General features: G+C 41.8%; 1 protein-coding gene across 1 annotated transcript in view; it reads right to left on the bottom strand.

The window, feature by feature from the left end:
* Positions 1-13,680, bottom strand: part of trpm2 (transient receptor potential cation channel, subfamily M, member 2) — a 51,351-nt gene that overhangs the window by 14,015 nt on the left and 23,656 nt on the right. The window contains exons 16-22 of the mRNA XM_083537487.1: positions 9,670-9,815; positions 7,706-7,818; positions 7,363-7,470; positions 3,227-3,449; positions 2,192-2,310; positions 1,945-2,083; positions 1,555-1,726 (exon numbers count right to left, since the gene is read on the bottom strand). Coding sequence (XP_083393613.1) covers positions 1,555-1,726; positions 1,945-2,083; positions 2,192-2,310; positions 3,227-3,449; positions 7,363-7,470; positions 7,706-7,818; positions 9,670-9,815 — 1,020 coding nt within the window. The remainder of the gene's footprint in view (positions 1-1,554; positions 1,727-1,944; positions 2,084-2,191; positions 2,311-3,226; positions 3,450-7,362; positions 7,471-7,705; positions 7,819-9,669; positions 9,816-13,680) is intronic.

Genomic DNA, 13,680 nt, shown 5'->3' with positions numbered 1-13,680 from the left:
TGACCGCAGTGGTGTTTGTGTGACTGGCTACCAAATATCCATAAACACAAGAACAATGCTAGGGTCAAAGCCAGAAACAGACATAAATTGAAGGTTTAATACTGCAGTGGAATACACTACACTGTAGTTCACTACACTCAGTGTAATGTATAATTTACAATTGAAGGTGTGGTGATGGTGCTAATATGTGTGAGTCCTGGTGTATGCAATCAGTAATCATGTGACTATAAAGGGACAGTAAATGTGGTGTGTAAGTGTTGTAGTTTATGGTGTCCATGTTAGTAGGTGCAGGTGCATTGTGGAAACTAGAGTTTAGTGCAGATTCTGGTGTGAAATTAGCACTTTACTATGTATTAAGTGTAGAGCCCTGCTAAATTAGGGTCTTATAATTATTTGGTTTTTATTTTCTTTTACACAAAGAGTTAAAACTTGTTCATTAAAAAAAAAAAAAGATATAACTAAGAAAAAAACTGTTATAAAAAAAATGTTGTTTAAAGAATAAGGTGTTTTCTGACTGACCTCTGAGGTCAAGGTCAGAGGTGAGAGGGGAGGGAGGAAGTGAAGTGTAAGAGAGAAGGACGACACGAGGAGTCCGGGAAAAAAAGAAAAAGGTGCGCTAATCGTGCGGTGCAGGTGTAAAGTCTGGGTTGTGGACTATATATAGGAACACTGAACAGAGAAAAGACTGTTTAGAAAAATAATTGTGGATGAACTCTATGTAGAGAATGTGAGTTTAAGAGTGATTGGACTCAGGTACACGCGTTAATGTGAAGGACAAAGATGACGCAGTTATCTTAATCACAGGACTACGTTAGCTTTATGTGAGTCGTACTTTGCAGAATGTACTGAACGTTGTGGAACGATTTGCAACGCGAATGGTCATCTGCAGTGAGTGAACAACGGAGACAGTGAAGGCCGCGCGATTTTTCTGGAGAGACCGAGGACACGTGGTGGTCTATGCTGCATCTCTGCCTCGTTTACATCATTGGATGGATGATTCGCACAGTGCGTGTTCGTGGATGAGCACCAGGGAAAACCGAATCGACGTGTGTGCTTCGTGTACAAGTTTCACTGTTCCATTGGATTTCGTGAGTACTAGCAACTGCACACACTTTCACATGAGCTCCAACGTAGCGCGCCAACCAGAGACTTAAATCCCAGCTGGGTACTATTTCTTTTGTGGGGTTTTCTTTTATTTTGTCTTCTTTACATTTGTTTCTGTTAATAAATGTTTGTTCAAACAATATATTCTCAAGTTATTTCTGAGTGATAGAAGAGAATGTCTAAAAGAAACACCAAAGTCTGCAGCCCGAGGTTAATAACAGTATTTTGGAGTTACTTTGGTAGTAAAAAAATTACACCAAGCAAATTTAGATGTGCCTCTCACGTGTAAAATTCCCCTAGACATAGTTTGAGCCAGTGAATCAGTGAGAGGGCTACATAAGTGAGAAAGGAGAATCTTTGAAATTGATCCTAATTTCCTAAAAAAAAAAAAAATCCTAATTGCTTTAGTAATAACTCTGTTGGAATAGAATTTGTAACTTTTTTACTTACTGTCCACATTATCAGGCATGTTTCCAAATATGATGAGGTAGGGCTCATAGACAGCACCACGTATAATCCAGTTAATTCGATCCTCATTTTCAACCAGGATGGCCTGCGTGGCCACTCCATATGCGACCACCCAAATACTAAGCAGGAACAAGAAGAAGATCATATCCATTATCTACAGAGAGAAGAGAGGAAAAAAATTAAGAACAAATACATTAAACATCTCACCATGTATGTGTCCATAAATTTTTTTTTTATTTTAAAAGTACATCAGTTATTAACTCCTTTTATATGAAAATCGGACGAGCAAACTTTTGCATCCGGGTTGCATCCGGGTTGCATTCTGGGTTTCTGCTGTGGAATTATTCATTTAGTGTGTTCTGTTATTCTTACCATTCTCCTGACTATGATTATCTTGGGTCCTAAGGTCTTGCTGATAGTGAAGATAGCCATCAGGCGCAAACTGAAGATGATGAAGTCGATACAGAGGATGATTTTTCCCACATAGAACACTGTACTTGAAGCCTGAAGCCTGGTAAAAAAACAAAGGGTCTTATTAAGTATCAAATCCGCTTAAGGCTATGAGCTGATATGAACACTTCGGGAAAAAAAATTTTACTTTAGTGCTTAAGAAGCTAACCTGCAAGCCAAGGCAGTGACGAAGAGCAATATCGACAACATGTCCAAAATGTTCCATGAGTCTTTAATATACATATTCACTTTCTTCCAAAGAGTAAATCCATTAAAATCATAGAAAATCTAAGGAGAAGGAGACATGAGAACATGTTAGTCAAGATAGATGAAGATGCGTGGTTACTGAGTATAAAAGAGGCACACTACTCCAAACAGTAAACAAAGTCATAATCCAGGGACAGGCAAAGTTCATGCAAGTTACAAACCACATGAAAAGGGCAGAACAAAGGAAGATTAGTGATAGTGATTATAGTGAGGTTATTGGGATGTGTGGTCCCTGGCGGCCATATTTGCAGTTCATGTTGTGTTCTGAGGAGCAGAATTGTCAGAGACTGTCAAAGATTGCCTGACATCTCCATAAATACTTAAGTGTGCATTCATTAGTCCAACCAGTAGTTTCTTTATTCTGGTGGCTGTACATACTGGGAACACCCAAAGGCAGATAATAGACAATAGCAAAGATTCCACTCAATTGCAATGCATAGAATATGCCCAAACTACTTGCCATGGCTACTGGTACCTTATTTTACTTGCAATAATTTACTCAATTATAGGGACTTCGAAGCACTTTTGTTCATCTCTCTGGATAAGGGTGTCTGCCAAATGCCGTAAATGTAAATGCTACTCAGATAGAAAAATGCTCTTCAACCCATCGCACTGTATACCATTGGAAGATGGTATAAGCAGAGGTCTTTTGATATAAATATCGAACAACATACAATTTGTTGTGTATAATAATGCTTACACTGATCTCTGGTTGTTTGATTTGTATATCTTTCAGTTCTACATAGATAGTTTAAAGTTATCTAAAGATTTCACGTTTTTCAGTATTATTAGTTTCTACGTGGAAGAAAGGCAGATATAATCTTATAGGCATATAATATAATCATATATTTGACATTCTGCTGGGATTTAATAAAGTAATATTATGAATGTTGAACAAACATTCATTATTTGATTAAAAGCACTGTGTCCTTCTTACCTGTCTGACCTCCTCAAGCATGAGCGAAGCAAACCAGACATACAAGAACAATTCCTTCCAAGATGGCATTGGCTGAAAGTCTGTTATCAACACCAGAGCGAAGAGGAACAGGAATCCAAAATAAGACAGGATGTTCCAGTAGAACTTCACCTGAGGGCAGGTGTACAGACCCAGTAATCTCATCCAGCAGTTTAGTGAATGCACAAAGTTCGTGTCAGCCTGGCTACGAGTTGGAGAAAGAATAACAATCTTTTCTTAAAATAACAGAAATATGCATTTTTAGGCAAATAATAAAATGTTTTTCCATTATGTTGCTAATTAATGTATAAAAACATACCGTACATATATAAATTATATGCCTCTACAGTATTTCACAAAAGTAAGTACACTCCTTACATTTCAGCAACCATTTTAGTATATCTTCTCAAGGGACAATACTGTAGAAATTAAACTTGTAGATATTTTAGAGTAGCCAATGTGCAGCTTGTAAAGCAGTACAGATTTACTATCCTCTAAAAATACCTTAACATACAGCCATAAATTCTCCTTTATTCTTCACTCCTACATAATGAAATCCCCGGTGGAGAGCCGGAACCAAACGATGCCTACTCTGGAGACCTGGGACAGAACAACGCCCTCAGCGGAGGTCCGGAATAGAGCGCAGTCCATCACGGAGGCCAGGAACGGAGCACAGTCCTGGGCGGAGACCAAAGGCTGAGCGACGTCCTCGGTGAAGACAAGCGGCAGGGCGAAGCCCTCAGCGGAGACTGGAGGCGGAGAGACGCTGCTGGCAAAAAACAGGGGCGGCGCGATGCCAACTGCGGAGGTCTAAAGTGGAGCGACGCCCACCACAGAGGACTGGAGCAGAACGACATCCATCACGAAGGTCTGGTGCAGAGTGATGTCTACCCTGGAGACCTGGAACAGAGCGACGCCCTCGGCAGAGACCGGAGACTGAGCGATTTTCTCGGTGGAGGTCTGGAGTGGAGGGGTGCCCACCACGGAGGTCAGGAGCAGAGTGACATCCCCCACAAAGGCCCGGGGCGGAGTTACGTCTACCATGGAAACCTGGATCGGCATGAGGTCCTTGGCCTTTAGCGGAGACCAGAGACGGAGAGATGCCTTCAGCAGAGACCGGAGGCGGAGAGACACCTTTAGCGGAGGACAGGGACCAAGCTGCGCCCCCAGCGAAATCCAGAGGCTAAGCGACATCCTCTCCGGTGATCAGAGGTGGAGTGACGCCCACTGTGGAGGTCTGGAGCGGAGAGACGCCCACCACAAAGAACTGGAGCAGAGTGATGTCCACCATGGAGACCCGGAACGGAGCGACGCCCTTAGTATAGATCTGGAACCAGGGGTGCCCACCACGGGGGTCAGGAGCGGAGCTACGGCCGCAGCAGATTTTGGAGACCAAACAACGCTTGGCCAAGCAATGCTTTCTGCGGTAATCAGGAGCAGAACAACGCCCTCAATGGACTTCAGAGACGAAGTGATGCTTTCAGTGGAGACCGGGAAACATCCTTGGTGGTGTCCAGAGACTGAGCAACACCCTCTGCGGGGCTCATAGGCGTGATGTCACCTTCTGAGGAGCTTTTGGGCGAGATATAACCTTCTGAGGAGCTCAGAAGCGAGACGTCACCATCGTAGAAGCTCAGAGAAAAAATGTCGCCATCGGAGGAGCTTAGAGGCGAGACGTCGCCATCGGAGGAGCTCAGAGGCGAGACGTTGCCATCGGGCGAGCTCAGAGGCAAGATGTCGCCTTCAGGAGAGCTCCCAGGCCTGGCGGTGGTACGATGTACCTGTCGCAACCAGGCGGCAGTACGACATCCTCTTCGCATGCTCGTAAAACTCTGGGGCAGCGCGTCCACAGGAAACCCGGAACAGGGTGGCGCGCTTGTGGTAACTGGGGCGGAGCGGCGTGCCCGTAGACACTCTGAGATGGAGCGGCGCGCTCGTAGACGCTCTGAGACGGAGCGGCGCGCTCGTAGACGCTCTGAGATGGAGCGGCACGGCCACAGGAACCCCGAAACAGGGTGGCGCACTTGTGGAAACTTTGGAGCAGATCGAAACACTCATGGAAACCCTGGAGCGGAGCAGAGCACTCGTGGAAACTCTGGAGCGCAGCAGAGCGCTCGTGGAAACTCTGGGGTTCAGCGGCCTGCCCGTAGACACTCTGAGATGGAGCGGAAGCACTCGTCAAAACTCTGGAGCGGAGCACTCGCAAGCGCTTGCTTGTTCCAGCGCCAGCGCGAAAGAATCGCGAGGAGCCGCAGCGAGCTTCCGGGTGTAATCCGAAGCGGAGCTCGATTGCCCCTTCATCGTGGCAGAGTGAAACCTCCCCTTGTCCCGGTAGGTCTTACCGATCAGGTCACGCGGAGACCACGGTGATAACCTGATCATGTTTTTAAAGGTCCGTTGAGACAAGTGACGAATGAAAGTGAAGGGTTTATAAAGGGCTGCGTGGTTAATAAGCCTCAGGTGTGTGTGATGAAGCTGGGAGCTTCAGAGAAAGCGGCAGCATGACAGCCACCAAAGAAGGCGTGGCAGGTGGATTCCTGACAGTATGGGTATTTGAGAAAATTTGGTGAAACACTCAGGGAAGCATTCTGTTGTCACTTCCTACACAGTCTCTGTGTGTCTTTATTTCCAGGTACAGTGACTCTTTAACAAATCTTCTGTAAACTTGACATTTGTTTATTGATTATTGCCTGGCAAATAAATGTAAAATTCTTGATTAACTCTGAAATTTCAGGAAATCATTTATATCTAGTTGATTATGCAGCGTAGTGTTACCACAAATCTATGACCAGGATAGCACATACAGAAGGTTTATGAACGGATGGAGCATAGAGCACAATATCTGGGACTTTCTGATTTATCCTCTGACTAAGATTCAGACTGGCGAGTTTGTGTCCTTTAGCATGTGTAGTGGCTCTTACTGACTTAGCAAGTTATGACAAAGTGACTAAATCATTTATTCTTTATGCATGAGCAAGCATTGAGCAGCCTACTTAAAGAATATTAGCTTACCGTTTTATACTCTGACTAAGATTTGGACTGGCCAATTTGCATCCATGAGCAGGTATAGTTAGCCAAGCACAAGGCTCTAAGCGATTCTGGGTCCATAATATATGATTAATTAAATAAACGGAATGCTTAGAATTATCTATGAAAATTAAAGAACAACCAATAAGGTGATCATTGATTTAAGTTAAATCTTTAGTAGAAATTGAAGTTAGATTAGAGGTTAAAAATTTGTTTCATGTGACAAATTGCAATCAATTTTAGTAATCTTTTACAACAGCACGAGGAAGACTAACACGCAGCACACCCTACACCAGCACCAGCAGCACTCACGCAGCCCCAGAACATGATGCTACCACCACCATGCTTGACTGTAGGCAAGACACTTTGTGTTCCTCACCAGGGTGTCACCACACATGCCAAACACCATCTTCAGCTTCAAAAGAGGCTTCCTTCTGGGAAGATGGCCATGTGAACCGACTTGTTACAGTTTGTGGCATATGGTCTGAGCACTGACAAGCGGACATTTTGTTTTTGCTGCCTTTAAAGAAATGCTGGCAGCACTCATGCATCTATTTTCCGAAGCTAGCTAATGCACCTAATGCACAGCACAAGGACTCAACTTCTTTGAGTGACCCTTGCGAAGCCTGTTCCGAGTGGAATCCGTCTTGCAAACCTCTGTATGGCCCTGGCTACTGTAATGTATCTGTAATTGTACTGTTTCAGGGTGTTATAAATCTTCTTATAGCATAGGCCATCTTTGTGGAGAGTAACAATTCTAATTCTCAAATCCACAGAGAGTTATTTGCCATGAGGTGCCTTGTTGAACATACAAGGGTCAGTATGAGCGAATTGTACCAAATTTTAACTGCTCTAATACAAGATACAAATTTCTTTCGAACAGACAAAAACAAACATGATGTAAAGGACATGTGTCTTTGCATGGTTAAACGACATACAGCTGTTATCACTTGCTGCTTACAGGATGTACTTACTTACAGTACAGGGTGTACTCACTTTTGTTGCTAGCTATTTTTACAATAATGGTTTAACAATATTGTTAAACTACTTAAAGACCAAGACATAATCTAAGACAAAAGACATTATGTTACCGGAAGCTAGGTTTGTTCTTGCCATTAAACGGCGTCCCATTCACTGAATCCATAACCAGCTTCTCCTCTTCTGTCCTCTCTGCTTCCTTGCGGATGTCCTCATCACGCCTTAAAGGGACAAATAGACACACATCTTTACATTTATATACTGTAATTATAATATAGGTGGCCTGATAATATCCATTATTCCAGTGCCTGACTTTCCTTCCTAGCCTTTCATGTACAAACACAAGGTTCTTATGAATAAGAAAATGTCACCCTAATTTTATAAGAAACATTGCAAGACAGGAACAAGACCAGGATACATTGGTATACAGGTTTTTGTCAAATAATCTTCTGTTACCTATAGACCAGAAATCCGGTGTAAATCAGAGGAAAGAAAAACATGCAGAGCAGCAGCTTCCAATGTGGATTTTCCACTCCTAACTCTCCATACCAGATCTGGGTTAACAAAGCCTGAGAAAACAGGATTAATTTAAACACATTATATCTAATTATAATGTTTTTATATACAGTATTATATATATATATATATATATATATATATATATACAGTAAGGAAAATAAGTATTTGAACACCCTGCTATTTTGCAAGTTCTCCCACTTAGAAATCATGGAGGGGTCTGAAATTGTCATCGTAGGTGCATGTCCACTGTGAGAGACATAATCTAAAAAAACATAATTCAGAAATCACAATATATGATTTTTAAACTATTTATTTGCATGATACAGCTTCAAATAAGTATTTGAACACCTGTCTATCAGCTAGAATTCTGCCCCTTAAAGACCTGTTAGTCTGCCTTTAAAATGTCCACCTCCACTACATTTATTATCCTAAATTAGATGCACCTGTTTGAGGTTGTTAGCTGCATAAAGACACCTGTCCACCCCATACAATCAGTAAGAATCCAACTACTAACATGGCCAAGACCAAAGAGCTGTCCAAAGACACTAGAGACAAAATTGTACACCTCCACAAGGCTGGAAAGGGCTACGGGGAAATTGCCAAGCAGCTTGGTGAAAAAAAGTCCACTGTTGGAGCAATCATTAGAAAATGGAAGAAGCTAAACATAACTGTCAATCTCCCTCGGACTGGGGCTCCATGCAAGATCTCACCGCGTGGGGTCTCAATGATCTTAAGGAAGGTGAGAAATCAGCCCAGAACTACACGGGAGGAGCTGGTCAATGACCTGAAAAGAGCTGGGACCACCGTTTCCAAGGTTACTGTTGGTAATACACTAAGACGTCATGGTTTGAAATCATGCATGGCACGGAAGGTTCCCCTGCTTAAACCAGCACATGTCCAGGCACGTCTTAAGTTTGCCAATGACCATTTGGATGATCCAGAGGAGTCATGGGAGAAAGTCATGTGGTCAGATGAGACCAAAATAGAACTTTTGGGTCATAATTCCACTAAACGTGTTTGGAGGAAGAAGAATGATGAGTACCATCCCAAGAACACCATCCCTACTGTGAAGCATGGGGGTGTTAGCATCATGCTTTGGGGGTGTTTTTCTGCACATGGGACAGGGCGACTGCACTGTATTAAGGAGAGGATGACCGGAGCCATGTATTGCGAGATTTTGGGGGAACAACCTCCTTCCCTAAGCTAGAGCATTGAAGATGGGTCGAGGCTGGGTCTTCCAACAAGACAATGAAGCACACAGCCAGGATAACCAAGGAGTTACTCTGTATGAAGCATATCAAGGTTCTGGCGTGGCCCAGCCAGTCTCCAGACCTAAACCCAATAGAGAATCTTTGGAGGGAGCTCAAACTCCGTGTTTCTCAGCGACAGGCCAGAATCCTGACTGATCTAGAAAAGATCTGTGTGGAGGAGTGGGCCAAAATCCCTCCTGCAGTGTGTGCAAACCTGGTGAAAAACTACTGGAAACGTTTGACCTCTGTAATTGCAAACAAAGGCTACTGTACCAAATATTAACATTGACTTTCTCAGGTGTTCAAATACTTATTTGCAGCTGTATCATACAAATAAATAGTTAAAAAATCATACATTGTGATTTCTGGATTTTTTTTTTTTAGATTATGTCTCTCACAGTGGACATGCACCTACGATGACAATTTCAGACCCCTCCATGATTTCTAAGTGGGAGAACTTGCAAAATAGCAGGGTGTTCAAATACTTATTTTCCTCACTGTATATATATATATATATATATATATATATATATATATATATATATATATATATATATATATATATATATATATATATATATATATATAAATATATATATAAAAATAAATAAATAAATATTTTTGTTTAGATTTTTAAGCCACACTGTTTACCTGGACCCCTGAGTGAGCTATGAAGATTTTGTCTTGGGCTTCGAGAGCAAGGCATAGACTGGTTGTTCTACCCCATGATGGAGAGACACGGGTCAGCAACTTCTGTGCTCTCTGCTGGTCATAGCGATAGCATTCATTGAACACCCCTGAGATGAGAACAGATTACATTTCAGTGAGTTTGAGACAGAGGTGGGAAGAGTACTCAAGAATATTCTACTAAAGTAAATGTACAATTACTAAGATTAAATTTTACATACATACAAGTAAAATTACTTGTCTGTTAGTTTATTTGAGTAAAAATAATAAGTAACTTATTTAATATTTACTCTGAGTAAAAGTGGGGGATTAAAAAAAGGCTCAAGTTGTCTATTAAAACTCTTGAGATCTGACATTGAGGCACACATGCACAGCTCACCCTGCGTGAGCCAATCAGCACCCAATAGACAAGGAATGCAAAACTGCACCATCTGACAATTCTTTTGTAAAAGGATAAAAGAAAGCGCTGAAAATAAATGTTTTATTCCCTGAAGGCAAGTATGTCTTTGTTTTGTCTCTGGACAGCCTCTGGTGGGTCAACATTTTGAGTCAGCCAAATTGTTATAAATGGCAAATTAGATACCCAACCATTTATTCATGCGCTTTCGAGCGGGACTTACCAAAGGAATAAATGCCACATCAGTCAAAATATGAGCTAAGTGTGCTAGTCAGGAGGAAGATGACCCTCCCGACCCAACCCTCAGCAACAGGCTGGAGGTCAGTTCTCCTGCCACCCCTCCAAAGCAGTATAGTACCAGTCATCCTGAACTAGCACCACACCTCCTGCTATGGGTTTAGTCCTTCAAAACAACATTTTGATCTGTACCAGCTCCACGTCTCAAATATCAACGAGAGCAACAGGCCAAAGACAAGTCGCAAAGATCTCCACAGCGACAAACTACAGCATATGATATAATGAATAAAATTTTCCTTTTATTATATGCCACAAGGAGGTAATAGATTAGAGGTGTATTACGCTCACAGAAAGGACCCCTTAAATCCTCTATACTGGGACCCTAATGACCCTGCCTGGCAATTCTGCATGCCATGCTGGTTACTTCCCTTTGAACAAGACCTGACAGCTGACCTGAGATCTGGTTTCCGGAAGTTTGCCCATCTGCATTTTGTCCATCCCTCCACTTAAGGATTTTGCAGAATGGCTGAAGTTTGAAATTGTAGTTCAAGAGGACACTACAGAGTTTGCAAGCAATCAATAGAGAGGGCCCTTGACACAAACAAGACTATCAGAGACTATAAGCCAGACCTGGGCAAACTACAGCCCGCGGGCCACATCTGGCCCTTTGTACGTCCCTGTCCACATGAGGCCAATCATAAATTATAGGGATGCACCAAAAATTCACTGAAAAAGTGAGCTGTGAGTGAAGGTGAATAGCGACAAGTGACGCTAGCCAGGTTAACCTCAAGATGTCGACTCATGCTAAGAAAAGAAACGAATGGCGAGTTTTCAACAAGACATGGACAGCCAAGTGTTTCTATACAGAAATTAAAGGTAAAGCCGTGTGTTAATCTGTGGTACACAGGTCACTGTGTTAAAGGATAATAATTTTAATCGCCACTACACGACCAAGCAAGAGGATAAATACAGAAATCTGTCTAATGAAATGCGGGAGTCTGATGCGTTGCTAGCAAAACTGCAAACCCAAAAGGACCTTTTACGAAACTTCACACCCCCAGAGGTGCAGCCGTCAGGACAAGTTATGTCATTTCTCACAAAATCAACAGAAAAAGTAAAGCGTTATCTGACGGAGAGTTTATTAAGGAATGCTTATTGGACTCTTATAATTGTTTTTGTTTTCTTATTTAACCCTTTACATCACAATTTCACACTGCCTAATATAAATATTTACAGAATAGTTTTATTTTTCCGATTATCAGTACCAGCTATTCAAAATATATAATTTAGTGCATTTAACAATGGAAGAAAGTTTAGCAGAATAAAGTTCAAGTTATTGTTGGTGTGGCCCTCTGACACAATTCAGGTTTCTCATGTGGCTCCTTGTAAAAATGAATTAAAACCACCACAATCTTCCAGGATATTAAAAAGACAACTATGAATATGTTTCTCCTAAATCATAAGCCATCTACCAGATGGACGGTTCTACTTAAGATCAGTAAATTGATTTCTGCAAAATGGGAATATGGGAAAATGAACCCCTCTCTTAGGGGTTTCGTTCTCTCAAGACTGACCTCCGGTGTTTAGAGCCAGGTCCCCGAGTGGGCCGGGGGTAAATGGGCACCGAGTAGAGTGGTGCTACATGCCCTCTGGTCATTCCCCATAGTGCTTTTTGGCTGTAGCCCTCTTTCTGGAGATGACAGTCCTCAGACTGGGCCAAAGCCCCATGAGGGGACAGTCCCTGCACAGGGGAAGAGCGTGTCGTGACACTCTGTCTCTGCACTTGTCAGTAGGAAGTGCTGGGTTGAGGTTGGGGCTGTGCCCACCTTCCCCACCAGCCTTCCCCACCAGCGCCGAGGTAGTGCGCAGGTTCTTGGTGGGTAGTGTGGGGGGCGAAGAAAATGCCACACCCAGAGCGTTTCATGAACAAACAGAAGCTTAAGCCGTTAAAAAAATCTGATGTTAAAAAAAAGACGATAAAAAAAGCTGATGTTTACATCAAACCCTATGTTTACACGTACAGTAATTATTTTGTTATTTTTATACGGACAACACACACATACACATACACACACACACACACACACACACACACACACACACACACACACACACACGTGTGTGGGTGTGTGTGTGTGTGTGTGTGTGTGTGTGTGTGTGTGTATGTGTATGTGTGTGTGTGTGTGTGTGTGTGTGTGTGTGTGTGTGTGTGTGCCTAAATGCTTCTGTACCTCTTTCCAAAAACACTTGGAAACACTTATTGGGGTCTTGAGTATTTGTTCGAAAAAATTATAAGCTCCGAGGGATTGTATGCTGATTCAATAGAGATCAATTCCTGACCAGTGCAAAACAGACATTTTCGAAAGTGTGACATGTATATATAGGTTATGTTAATTTCTAAAATCTTCATTGTTTTATTTGTAACAGCTAAGCCTTTATGTAATGTAATGCCATATCTGTGTAATCAATAAGTGTCTGGTTAGAGTGAGCAATTTTAAACAATGCTCACTTAACTATCTGTAGGTAAGTTTGTAGATCAAATCAGTTATATCTTATGATGGCCCAAAACTATAAATAAGTGGTCATAACAGTGGCTTTAATGAGACTTAAGGTCCTTTAGGTCAGTGGTCCTCAACCCCCAGGCCGCAGACAGGCACCGGTCCGTGGGTCAATTGTTACCGGGCCACACAATAAGTATACATAACTTACATATTTTAGTTTTATTTATTATCTGTCTCTGAACAATGTTTTATTTTGGAAAATTACTGGATTCTCTCCGCCACATCTGTCTATGACTCACTCTTGATGCATGTCAAGATGCTTCCCTCGGTCACATGTTTTACCTACATCGGCTACCTTTTAAAAAGGGCTGCTCCGGCCGGTAACACTTAATATATTACTGCTCAATTGAAACCCCCAAGCTAGCTCAATTAACAAAAAACAACACAGTTGACTTTCATGTTTATTATTATATTTAGAAAATGGCAGTTTTTAATGCTGGTCATATTATTTTTTTGTTGTATTTATCCAGCACACCTTAAAGACGGTTGTCTGACATTAAACCGCCCCGTGAAAATATTGTCCGACATTAATCCGGTCCGTGGCGTAAAAAAGGTTGGGGACCACTGCTCTAGGTGATGACTGCAGTACAATATCTAATCTTGTTTATTATAAGTAAGTAAATAGAAAACAGGCCACTTTTATTTTATGGTATCTGTTTTCGTTTATAGTATATATACGTATATATTCGTTTATAGTATATATACGTATATATTCGTTTATAGTATATATAATATATATAGTGTATATTGTGACTATGTTAGTTGTATTTATTATTTTGT

The sequence above is a fragment of the Silurus aristotelis genome (assembly GCF_946808225.1).
Source record: "Silurus aristotelis genome assembly, chromosome: 3".
Taxonomy (NCBI): Eukaryota; Metazoa; Chordata; class Actinopteri; order Siluriformes; family Siluridae; genus Silurus; species Silurus aristotelis.
This window is presented reverse-complemented; position numbering and strand designations above follow the sequence as displayed.